The sequence below is a fragment of the Talpa europaea genome, assembly GCF_964194135.1.
Source record: "Talpa europaea genome assembly, chromosome: 1".
In the NCBI taxonomy this organism is placed as follows: Eukaryota; Metazoa; Chordata; class Mammalia; order Eulipotyphla; family Talpidae; genus Talpa; species Talpa europaea.
This window is the reverse complement of record NC_140073.1, coordinates 154,231,151-154,243,331: the sequence shown is the minus strand read 5'-3', so window position 1 is coordinate 154,243,331 and position 12,181 is coordinate 154,231,151. Positions and strand designations below refer to the sequence as shown.

The 12,181-nt window shown below is 47.8% G+C and overlaps 1 protein-coding gene across 1 annotated transcript in view; it reads right to left on the bottom strand.

The window, feature by feature from the left end:
* Positions 1-12,181, bottom strand: part of DIS3L2 (DIS3 like 3'-5' exoribonuclease 2) — a gene marked incomplete at both ends in the record, with an annotated part of 249,293 nt that overhangs the window by 154,717 nt on the left and 82,395 nt on the right. Inside the window, 2 exons of the mRNA XM_084227980.1 lie at positions 7,538-7,785; positions 11,648-11,748. Of these exons, the coding sequence (XP_084084106.1) occupies positions 7,538-7,785; positions 11,648-11,748 (349 nt within the window). The remainder of the gene's footprint in view (positions 1-7,537; positions 7,786-11,647; positions 11,749-12,181) is intronic.

The following is a 12,181-nucleotide window of genomic DNA, read 5'->3' as shown; positions in this document are numbered from 1 at the left end:
TTTTATACCAATCAGACTGGTAAAAAAATGAAGCATCTCATAATATCAAGTTTTGATAAGAATGTGAAGCAAGAGAAACTCTCCCAACCTGATAGCACTCAAAATGAGCAATCACTTGGGACAATAGTTTGGGTATAAAGTTGTGAAGTTAAACATGCACGTGCGTGGGATAGAGTCATTTACTCTCAGCGTCTAGAGAAGCTTCAGTGAGTGAGCCCTGGAATGTTCACAGAGCACTGCTTAGAATAGCAGATCTCAGGTTGACACACACAGCCCGTGCTAGCTAAGTACACTATGCTATATTTCAAGAAGTGGAAATACTATGAATTAAAATCAATGAAACATATTTCAGAAACATGATGTTCCATGAAAAAGTGCAAGTCACACAAGCATGTATGTAGCATGGTAGTTCTTATAGAGTTCAAAAACATGCAAAAGTACGTAGCCTCTTTGGGAATGTAAATACAGGTAAATTACAAAGAAAAGCACATTCTGATCAGCATGTTCCCTCCCGGGAAGAACGGGGGAAGGAGGAATACACAGGGGGCCTCGAGGTCACTGAGATGCGGTTCTCAATCTGGGCGGTGGTAGCAGCAGCATTCAACAGTGACATACGCGTTATGTATATTCTTTTATCTGTGAAACTTTCTTTGTAACGAATGCTAACTATTTTTAGAACAATATTGTAGGCAAATTTATCCCAAACTCTCAAGTGTGATTATTTTGAGAGTGAAATTCTAGAAAACTTTTACTTTCTACAGACTATGTCTAAAAAACGTTTAACAGGAAACATAATATATATTCTGAAAACAATCAAATTCAAACTTTTTCTTCACTTGCTACTAAAGAGATAAACAGTAATGAGACAGAAAGCTTTCCTCATTCAAACAATTTATATTGATCACTTCTTCAATTTTTCTTGCTCATTACAAAAACTGTTCTCATTCATAGTCAACAATATTACAACTGGGTTTGACTATAAAATGAACCTGACAACACCGAAATAACATCTCCAACTAGTCAGTGGGGGTGTGTGTGTGTGTGTGTGTGTGCGCGCGCGCACATACATTCTATATAAATAAGCATCAGCTCCACTGTTCTGAGTCATGTACAAGTAACAGGCTTACTAAGGGAAGGGGACAAGCTACAGATATTAGAAATTAAGAAAAAAGATATTAGAAATTAAGACAAAGGTTTCTGAGTTGGTCTCTTGGCTTTAAGGGAACTAGGAACACTAGCAGTCAACACTGGTGTCCTAAGCCATATATCCTCCTTTCTCAGGACAGTCAGGCATTCTGGCAGTGACTGTCATCAGAGTGGTTCATGCCGAAAGCTCCAAGCTAACAGGCTGTCATGGTGTCAGAGGCCTGAGAACCTGCAAGCGGGGATCAATCAAACAGCCACTCCAGGATCCAGAACATCAGTAACACATGGTAAAAACAAGTTTGGTCAATCTATGTCCTTGACACACTGTTTTCTATAATGGGAGGAGAGCATGTCATTGTCCCTTCTTCTGGTTTAGTGTAGGACACAGCAGACGGCAGCACCTAAGGAACAGGGACTTTAGGGAAAGTGGGGGCAGATCAATGAAAACATACAATGGGGAAAAAGAAGGCACAACTAAAGTGAATGATTTTTAGGGAAGGCCCTGAAATTGGAGAGTGAAGAGTTGACTGTTGATGTGAAGGGAGAACAGAGGAGGCCGAAACCATTTAAGGAGGAGAAGAGAAGGCCAACGGAAGGGAAGGACACTTCAATGTTTTCAAAAAGATGCACTAGAAAGGATGGGTGAAGCGGACGGCGGTGAAGAAATGTTGGTGGCTGCACACAGTGCGGGGAAAAGAACCATCTGGTAACTGAAGCCTGGGCAGGGTCGCTCGCCCCCATTCCTACCACTTCACTGCGTTCTGCTTCCACCAAGGCGCTCTTCTAGGGAAGACAGGGCTCTTTCCAAAGCTGATCCCGCAGGCCACCAGGTGGAGCCCAATGGTCACAAAAAAGAGCCCCCTCCTCAGCCTGGTTTGCTTTTTGTCTACTGGCCCGCTGGAGCCACACCCCCAGAAAAGGACACAAGAATTCAGAGTTTGGTAATGTAGGTTCACAAGACATAACAAGTCAGCCTCTTCCTCAGATGAGTCTTCAGAAATGGAATGTTCTGGGAAAAGCTCCTTTTGCGCAGGGGAGAAGTATGGGGTGATTTCTCAGTTGGCTTATCTTACAGGCCAGACCTCAATGAAACAGGAGGATTTCTCCAATCTCCTTTTTTCCTGCCAACCTAGTTATTGCTTGATTTTCCTACAATTTATTCAATGAGTATCTCTCCAATGCATAGCCACCTCCTAAGAAATTCGGTCTCTAACAAAACTGTTTCTGTCAGTCAACAAATATTTCTGATCCATAACTGACACCTGCAATGTTGGGAGATTCCAGAACCAGCTCCCTCCCTTGCCACCACCTCCTCCTGCACCGCAGGCGTCATCAATCAGAACCCCCTTCCTCCCCTTCCACCTTGCCCAGACCCTCCTCCATTCACATCTGTTGCCCTTCACACGCTGAAATATGGGGCACTGGGACCCCTTCTCCAGTGCTCATTTCAAAAGTCTGCCACTGAGTCTAGACAATTCCATGTTAACCCCAAATTTCTCAACGTTGCTATGGCTGCACTGACCTACTCACCTTCCCCTCTCCTCACCCCTCACACTTGCTGAGAAAAGGATACAAATATGTCTCCTTGCCCTAGGTCAGCTGCCATCCTCTATCTCCGGTTAGTTTCCAGTGTTGCCAAGAAACACTCTTATGTTCCTCACAGTAGCTACTGCAAAACTTTTCCATTCTCTTCAACGCTTATCCTTAAACATTCAAGAAGAAACGGAGACAAGGCTAGGATAGGAAAAAGTGACCTGACCTCTCCTTGCTCACGACATCCTGAAAGGGACGGCTGGGGCTGTTACCTCTAGACCTTAGGGAAGCAGATTTCACAAAGGCCTGAGGAAACAGAGGCATGAATTCCACTGCAAAAGTTTTTTCAAGGGAAAGATGATTTAAGAGGGTTGGGAAACTCTTAAAACTGTAAATCTGATTACATAATTGAAAATCATTCCAGCAAGGAAGCCAATGTGGCTTTTTAAGTATCCTGGATGAGAGTTTAATACTAAATAGCAAAAGCACTAAATATGTTGTGATGCATTACAAAAAGCAGCGATTCCTAAAAGCCAGCAAGTGTTCACTAACAACAGGTTAGTGAACCTGTTCACTTCTGGGGGCCCTGACAGCGCTACGAAAGGAAGATTCGTGGAAATGTGGCGGCTGTGACACGCCCAGGAACAAGGCTCCGCTCAGACCTCCTGACAACTCTAACAAGATGACAACGACCTCCCAACCTTTGGAGGCCTCAAGTATTATAATCCTCTTTGGGTTCCCCATCACTGGAGACCCCAAAATATCACTGAGGGTGCCAGAGAAGCAACACCTTCACTGAAGGCGGGGGTGCAAGACCAATGGCCTCCTTAAGGCCCCTTCTAAAGCGACTGACAGTATTTCTGCAGTGCGTGTTCTAGTGTATCTTTCTGTTGACAATTCTAAGTCTAGGGTCCTCCAAATGAGCTGACACAATGACTGCATGTTGGTATCGAGTATTGGTTTAGAAATAACAGGGCTTTGGTTCTCATGGTCCTCTAGTGCAAACTCCTTCATGTGCTTCCTAGCTTAATTTTTATGATGCACCATTTCCTAGTCAGCCCGGCCAAAGACCCTGTGGTCACTGCGTCCTTTTCCTCCACCCATCAGATCAGCAGCAAACGGTCACTGAACACCCTTGTCCTCAAGGAGCTCGCGGCCCAGTAAATGACTTACATAGGCAAATGCAATACAGATGAGAGCTGCAATAATGGTTTTATTGGAAACTAGGGGAGCACCCAGGAGGAAGAACCCCAAGTCAAGGAACATTTTTTGAGTGGACAACTGAATTTAAAAGCTGAGTATTTCACTAAAGAAACACAGGGAGGGGAGAATGCTGCCGCTGGGGAAGGCGGTGGAGGGGACCGTGTGGAGCTGCGAGCAAGCAGCCTGCCCGGGAGCAGCGCCCCCAGGCGTGGTCTCAGTCAGCCCTGCTAAGTCTCGTTCCCACTCTCCCAAATCTGAAAAGTGAAAGTTAGCCCAGGCTTCGGCGCCCCTTCAAGCCCCGTTTCTAAGCAGCCACCACGTGTGGGGGAACTTAACTTCTTCGTCTCCCCGGAATCTTTTCATTCCTCGTGTTTCCACCACTGCAACTCCGCTCCTGCAAGTTCTCCCATCTCACTGTGACAACCTACTGTGGCCGCCTCCTTCCTACCCACTCACGCGCTCAGGGGCCAACAGGCCTCTCTTCTCCGAGAAACACTCCTGAACTCGCCCTCCGCTCACCGGCTCTAAACTCAACGCGTGTTACTTTATTCCTGTGGAAGGATTTAGGACACCCTGCTTTGAACTACAGGCAACGCCCAGAGAGACAGGCCGGGCCACTCACGCAGCTGCTTTGTCCATACTCCTTCCCAGCGCGACGAGTCCCACAGTCCCCGGGGCAGTCACTGGACCCCTATGCTGGTTCCAACTATGAACCAGGGTAAATAACTGTCTCAGGCTAGATCCATAGACTTTCTGCCCTAGAATTTGTGTGCTGTGACCAGACTTCAGCATGTGAGCTGCAAGGGACAGCGGGGGGGAGGGGGTTTAGGAGTGGGATCACCGGTGGGTGCACAGCTGCTGTGTAGAGAGAAGTGGGGTGATACAGCTTGTGCCCAGGGAGGGTGGGGTAGAGAACCTTGGTCAGAGTGGTGGAGAGAGACGCCTTGGTGCCTTTGCTGCCTACTTAGTTCTTCACTCCTCAGGGGTCCTGCCTCCATCCTCTGCTCGGGATTTCAGAAGAACCACCAGTTTCTTAAATTAATCCTTACTTTTATTTAAATTAGCTCCAGCAGGACTCCGGTTCTCCGAATCAAAAGAACCCCATGACATCTAACAAGTACACCTGCAGCAGGCTGTCAGCCCCTCGAATTAAGACGCCACAGTGTGGCCACCCTGTGTTTCTCACAAGTGCAGTGCAAACACTTACAGTCAGGCAACACCTGTCTGGTGTGCGGAATTTAGCTACAGAGGAAGTCGGTGACTTTGGACTTGAGTCACCCAGAGCTGCTCCCCAGGCAAGAGACATCCAGTTCTTGGAAGGGTAGAGTGTGGGGGGAGGGAGGCTCCTGGGAGGGGGCAGTGCTGGTGAGATCTGGCCTGTGGGCAAGGTTTCTGTGGAAGCCGACCACACACACAGGCCCGGAGCAAATACTACCTCCACGCTCCTGGTCAAAACCTGGCAAAGGGAGAGAGGAGGGCTGGCAGGCGCGGCACAATGTGTTCTGATTGGGAAACAGTGACCTCAGTTGCTAAAGATCAGTAACTGATAGCCAGAACCAAATGGCACGGCGACCACCAACTCGCGCAACAGCTGCAGCCCGCGCCCTCGAGACAGACGTCATCCAGGCACTCTGTCATGAGGACCTGCCACGTTTTATTTCTTAAGATAAATTTCCTCTTTCTCACAAAGACTTTAAGGCATGTTTCCCTGAAAGGATTTTTAATGTTTTTATATATTTTTAAATACTTTTTATAAATCTTTTTTTTTTAAAAAAGATTTATTTATTTATACAAGCACTGGGGTACAAGCCAGAGGCGCAGAGGGTGAGAGGATTCACCAGAGCAGGGAGCAGAACAGGCAGAAGGACCAAAGCACACTGCTGAGGGGAGCAGCAGATGAGACAGGAGAGGTCTGCCACACCATGTGAGAATCTCCCTGGCCGGGAATCGAACCGGCACTGCAGAGGCTGCAGACAGCTTCACAGTGCTGCACTCAACCCACTGCGCCACCGGGGAGGCCCCCTACTGTCTTTATATTAAGGGAGAGAAAAGACAAGCACAGTTTTCACACATATCTGAGAATCTCGGAATTTTTTTCAATCATAAAAAGTGCGTGATTGATGGGGGGTGATTATTTAAAAGCATTCTTTCCTTAGCTTCAGCAAATGTCCTTGATGTTACAAAGGTCTGACTCCTTTTCCACGACGGCTGTGCTTTCCTCACAAGAAAAGCGTTCCCACAGGGGTAACGGCTGGGCTGTGGGGAAGGAGCCTGGGAGCCACTCGAGCAGCGAGAGACTCCCACCAGAAGATTCCCTGGAGACACCCCCTGAACCCCTGTGGAGGGGTCCAGGCAAGTCTGCACAATGGGGCGACACAAAGGTCAATAAAAGACAAGGCTGGATTTCCCGCTTTGCCCTCTGCAGGGCCAGGCAGAGCGTGGCGGGCATGGTCAGCAGGCCAGGTGGCCCGGCCAGACCATGCCTTCAGCAACGATGGTGAGAACCTGGCAAGCCTCTCAGAAGGACTCTTTAGGGCTCAAAGGGTTGACGTCACTTTTGGATAACGAGCAAGGCTTAAACACGATGACACTGCAACCACAGCACTTGCAGGGAACAGACAGCAACTGCTCCCAAGTGCCCCTGGGAGAGAATAAGTCACGCTGATCTGCACGTCACTGGAGAGGTGGCAAAGGCAGTGCTGCTCCCACCACACCAGGCACGACAACGGATTTGACTTGGCTGCCTCTGCCAGGGTGAGAGGCGAAGGATGGCACCTGGTAACAGCAGCACGGGTGGCCGTCGTTCCTCCCTTGCGCGCAGATGGACTCCAGGAGGGCCCGCCCTGGACAAGTTAGGGACCGACAGCGAGCCACCAAATTGGACAAAAGGTTAAGTATCGGAACAAAGTCCTTTCGGCTTGTAGGCCTTTATTTCCTCTTCCTGTGAGGCAGAAACCAGACACCACCCGTAATAAGGGACTGGAGATAAAGCTATAGCTAAACAGCGCTCTTCCTTCAAAGTGAACACCAACGGTAAGAAAACAGGCACAGCATATCAAACAGCTGGACCCAGCAGTTTCTTCAGAGCACATGAAGGGCCATCCACAGTGCTGTGACAGCGTGATCTGTACTCAGTCAGCGGGTCCAACAGCTTCCATGAAAACGTGGTACTGTTCTCCGCTCACAGTAGGGGAGTTTAGTTCTACATGGCACCAGTGATACCTCTCTGAAGACTACTCCCCGAGAAGCACCTCATCCAAACACAAGTCAGCAGATACAGTTTAAAGCCCAGAGACTGGGTCTTCTACATAGTTAGCACTCACATGTGCAAGGAGGGCTCTGACTTTAGTGCAATGACTGCGTTGTGGCTCACAAGTATAAACAGGATTCATAACAGGAAACACAGAGCAACTCAGAACGCGCTTCTATTTTATGCCAAACACCAAAAACAAACAAAAAAGGTCACACCTGGCAATTCATGGAACCTACTGGTGGAGATGGCGGCTAAAGGCAATTTCTGAAGGATGAAAATATGCCAAGTACCCAGGCTTTAATAAAGAAATGCTAACTATAATACACAAAAATGTTTACTTAAAGGCCACCTAAGCGGAGTCCTGCCTGGGAGCTGCGGTTTTTCCCGCCAGAGATCACCTACCCCAGCGCGAAATTGCTGTCTTCCTTCCAGTCCACGATGCGGCAGATGAACAGCGTGCTGGCATAGTCTTTGGGCCGGGTCACCAGGTCCTGGGGACAGTCCTTCAGAGGTACATAAATTCGAGGCACTCGGTGGTCCACGGGAGAGAACAGGGCAAATTTCCTAAACAGTTCACTGTTCTTATCGGCCAAGAGTTTGAGGAAGCCGGTGGCTGCTCGCGAGTGCTTCTTCTCCAAGATGTAAACCACCTGAAAACAACAGAGAGGAGGGTCAGGTGTGGGTCAGGGCTGGGGAGCAGCTGGGCAGTCAGCAGGGCGCTATGAGCTCCACCAGCAGATCAGCAGTTTTCCTAGATCCAAATGTTGCACCTTTTGGAGATGCTCTGGAACCAAGTAATCTCCATTCTAGTCACAACAACTGGAGGATGTGGCGGCACATAGATCCAAGAGAAAAAGCCCGCAATACCTGAACAAATTCAATGCCAAGACTTTCATAACCGAAACCGATGTGTTAAGGAGCTACGTGAGACGCAGGCGGGGAAGTCGAATACTGGGTATTAGTTCTGCAGTACACTTTTCTCACATGACCTGTACCAGCATCTCCAATAAACACTATAGTAGTTGCCTTTTAAAAAACGTGGGACCCCCCCCACCAGCCCATGGGCACACATCGACACATCAACACAACCCTGTGCCTTGACCTTGCCTATGCCCCTGCGTCTAGTGGCTGCTTCTTTGTCTTGAATCCTTCCCTGCCTCCCAGAGACCCCCGTTCTGTCACGCCCAGCCCCCGAACCATACTGTCAAATGCCCGCCCCTCCTGTCCTTCCATTGTACCCACCCTGAAAATCCTCAATTCTGGGACAGTTCAGCACCGTTAATCCCTAACCTTAACACAAGTTACCGAGCCCATCACAAAAGAAGAAATGACAAGCATACGGATGATACCATTACATATTAATGTCATACAACTTTGCTGAGCAGGGCAAATCTCTATGGGTTTTAACCTTAATCTGTTTCCAGTCAGGCCAATCTCCCCCTTTAGGCCCACACTCTTCATCCTCCCCTTGGGTTCCCAGTGTCTGAATGTGGAATCTCTTTTGTTGTCCCTCAACTTCTTGAGGATCATCCTTTTTTTTTAATCTATTTTTTCTGTGCTCAGATTGGGTGAATTCCATGTGTCCTCAAATTAATTCTAGGGTGAGTCATCGCCACTCTGCTTTCCGACAAATATTTTATTTCTGTTACTATATTTTTCAATTCCATAATTTCCTTTGGTTTTTTTAGTAACTTCTATTTCTTTGCTGTTATCTTCTCTCTTCTCATTTGTTTCAAGAGAATTTTAAATTGCTGGTTGGCACACTCTTATGCTGGTGGTCTTGAAAGCTTTGCTGGGTAACTGCAGCTTCTCCAGGTTCCCGCCAGCCAGATGATCCTTCTCACTCAAGAAGTGAATAACCTGGTTCTTGGTCTGGCATGATTAGAGCAGGGCCTTATTTAAATCCTTCCTCTTCGAAGTCAGTCACCTTGCCCAGGTTCAGCACTCGGTCTTGGAGGGCTTCTGTGGGTGGGCGTTCCAGTGACAGTTCACTTGGTGCCTGTGCTAGTCTGACAGCCAGGTGAGGAGCCTCCCCAGGCCTGCCCCCATCTCCCTAGCGTGGATTGGGACTCTCAGGCCTGCTGGGATAGACAGATGTCTTCTTATGGGTTTCTTCTTGAGGTAGGACCCCCACCCCGTCCTTACTGGTGCTACCCAACCTTTCAACTGCTCTGAGTAAGGGAGGGGCATTTCAAAACGTGAAGATAAACAACTTTCCTGGTACACACACACCGTGTGCCAGGCCTTCCTTCACTAGTGCCATTTGGCTACCTGGGGCCTCGGGTGGTGGGCGGGGGGCGGGGGTTGGACTGCTTGCTGTGGCGAGATCTAATGCTCTCAGCCGCTGCTACCTCTGGGTAGGGAAGGGGAGGCTCAGGCCCACTGGAACAAAATGGCTTTGGAGGCTGGGTCACTTCTTTCTTTTTTTAATTAAGTACCATTATTTCATAGCCTTGTTGATTTTTTGACAGCACAGGATTTCTCCCCTCGGGTGTGGACACCATATCTCTCCTCCTGGGTCACTCTGGCAGGATCCCCTTTGTCAAAGCTATCCAGATGCCTGGTGCCTCTTGATGGAAGAGAGACGTCTTGGTGTGGTGAGGAAGGAGGATTTTTCTTCCTGCCACTTACGTCGTTGGCTCCCCATCGATCCCACTCCCAGGTGCTGCTGAGATGCCTGGTGGTATCCTGCTAGGTAGGGGCGAGGAAAGAGTCTGTCCTGGTGCACCACCTTGAGTGCAAGGTTGGGAGCCAGAAACACTGGGCTGGGTCTCTTCCATTGGTGGAAGCTGCAAGATCCCCTCCTGCTATGCTTTTCCTCCAGCGCTGAAACCTAACTTGCTCCTAACTGGACCTAATCCTGGAGTACACACCTAGTCCTGGGTCCCTGCCTAGTCCTGGGTCCTACTAGTCCCTAGCCACCTTCCTCTTTGCTCCTTCAACATTCTGCTTTGGACATCTGGCAGTACGAGAGGTATATAAAGTACCTGACCTTATATGTGATTCCTGTGTTAGCTGTTGTAAAAATGATCTTACTGCAGCATGGGTTTCACATACAAGTGTTGTTTTGCCTTGTAATTTTCAGTTTTAATCATTAAGAAAATATTTTTTAAAAAAAGCAGCAAAGGAGGGCAACTTCAGGGCGGGCGTGGCAAAGTGCAGGATACACGTCCGCCTCCAGGGGGTCGCCTCTGCCCAGCATCGACTGCAGTCATTCAGGAACCTGACCCAGTGTTGCCTGATGGTTCATTTTGCCAAGAAAAGCCAGACTCTTGTGTTTTTAAATGTGGATACTACTTTCTTTTCTTTTTTTTTTTTTTTTCAATGTAAGCCACTGAGTCAAAAGTCGAAATACTGCACGGGTCAAATAAGACAAGTGTGTGAGCCAGGCCTTCCCTTCATGCTAATTGCCCACACCTAGCACACTGCTTGGCAGGTGGTTAGTATTCAAAATGCTCTGAAATAAAGGTCTAGACAGTGGATGGGCACTGGGGATGGCAGACATGTAACGTACTTTGGAAATTCCTCATGTCCACGTGTAAGAGATGCCCCCTGACCATGTGCGGCCTGAGTGCTCACACTGCGCTCCCGTTGCCAGAGCGAGCCTCTTCACTCCCGGCCCTCACATGTGTCTCACCCACTAGCTCTTGGCAAGCTATGGTCAGCTCTGGTGCACCCCACCCCCGACTAGGCCACTGGCATATATAATTAAAAATGAAATGGGGCCTCCCTGATGGCGCAGGCGGTTGAACGCCTCACTGTGAAGCTGTCCACAGCCTCTGCAGTGCGGGTTTGATTCCGGCTGGCCGGCGAGAATCCCACATGGCACAGCAGACCTCTCCTGTCTCCCCGCTGCTCCCCTCATCAGTGTATTTCAGTATTTCTGCCTGCCTGTTCTGCTCCCCACTCTGTCTCTGGTGAATCCTCTCATCCTCCCATGCATCTGGCCTGTGCCCCGGTTCTTATATAAATAAATAAATCTTTAAAAAAAAATGAAATGGATTTGTGCAAGACAACACAATAGGATGCAAAAGCCATTGTTTTTGTTTCTATGACAGCCAAATTAAATACTTGGTAAAAACAAAAGACTTATTGGAAACTTAGTTTTGGATCAGATCCATGTGAGACAACAATAAAATAATAGTAAAGCAAAAAAATGAAAACGCAAGAGTCTACATTCATATTGCTTCAACAGTGTCCAGATTCTCACTCCACTTCAAAGCCATGACTGTGGCGTAAGAGTGAAAATGTGGAATTTCAATAATTTCAATCAACATACCCACAAAGAAAAGGCCATGGCCCTTCATCCAAACAAAGTCAAGTGAACAGAGATACATATATTCTAAGTTATAAAAAGGATTCTCTTTTATGATGATTCCCTTTTTACTACTGATTTTTTTTATTATTATTAACTGATCAACTACAGGGCTCACTCAGTCACACGAGAGGCCTTCGACAGGTAGCTCAGGGGAGAGCCATGTGGTCACGTGGAGGGAAAATATAGACAATGACCTTTGCTGATCTTTGCAGTGACTTCTCTGGCAAAGCTCTTGTGTCCTGGGACGCGGAGGGGCTCTCCTCTTTTGTAACAGATGCTCCAGTAGCTTCTTTTCCTAAGTTAAAAAGAGAGAGAAAGAAAGGAGTCAATTAGCTGTTATCTACAGCTAATTGTTTGTGTTACCGAATCACACAAATCCGTGGGGTTTGTAAATTCAGAGCAGGAAGGATTCTTGGATACCACTTGCTCCCAACTACTCATTTTATAAAGAAGGAAACTCAGGCCTAAATGGTGAGGTGAAAGGTAAAGGCCAGTCTCATCACACACTTGCACTGATGCTCACAGTCAGCAAGCCACATCTTATCTATTTCACGTTATTCACAAGCCAAATATCATACCAGTGGGGAGCACCAAACTACGCTGAATGAAAGTCAATCGCCAATGTGTCAAATACCGAGAAAACCTGGAGGTTAAGTACCATCCCAGCCCACAATGAAGAGCAGAGATAGGAGAATTTATTCTGCACATCTGTGAAATAAAACAAACCA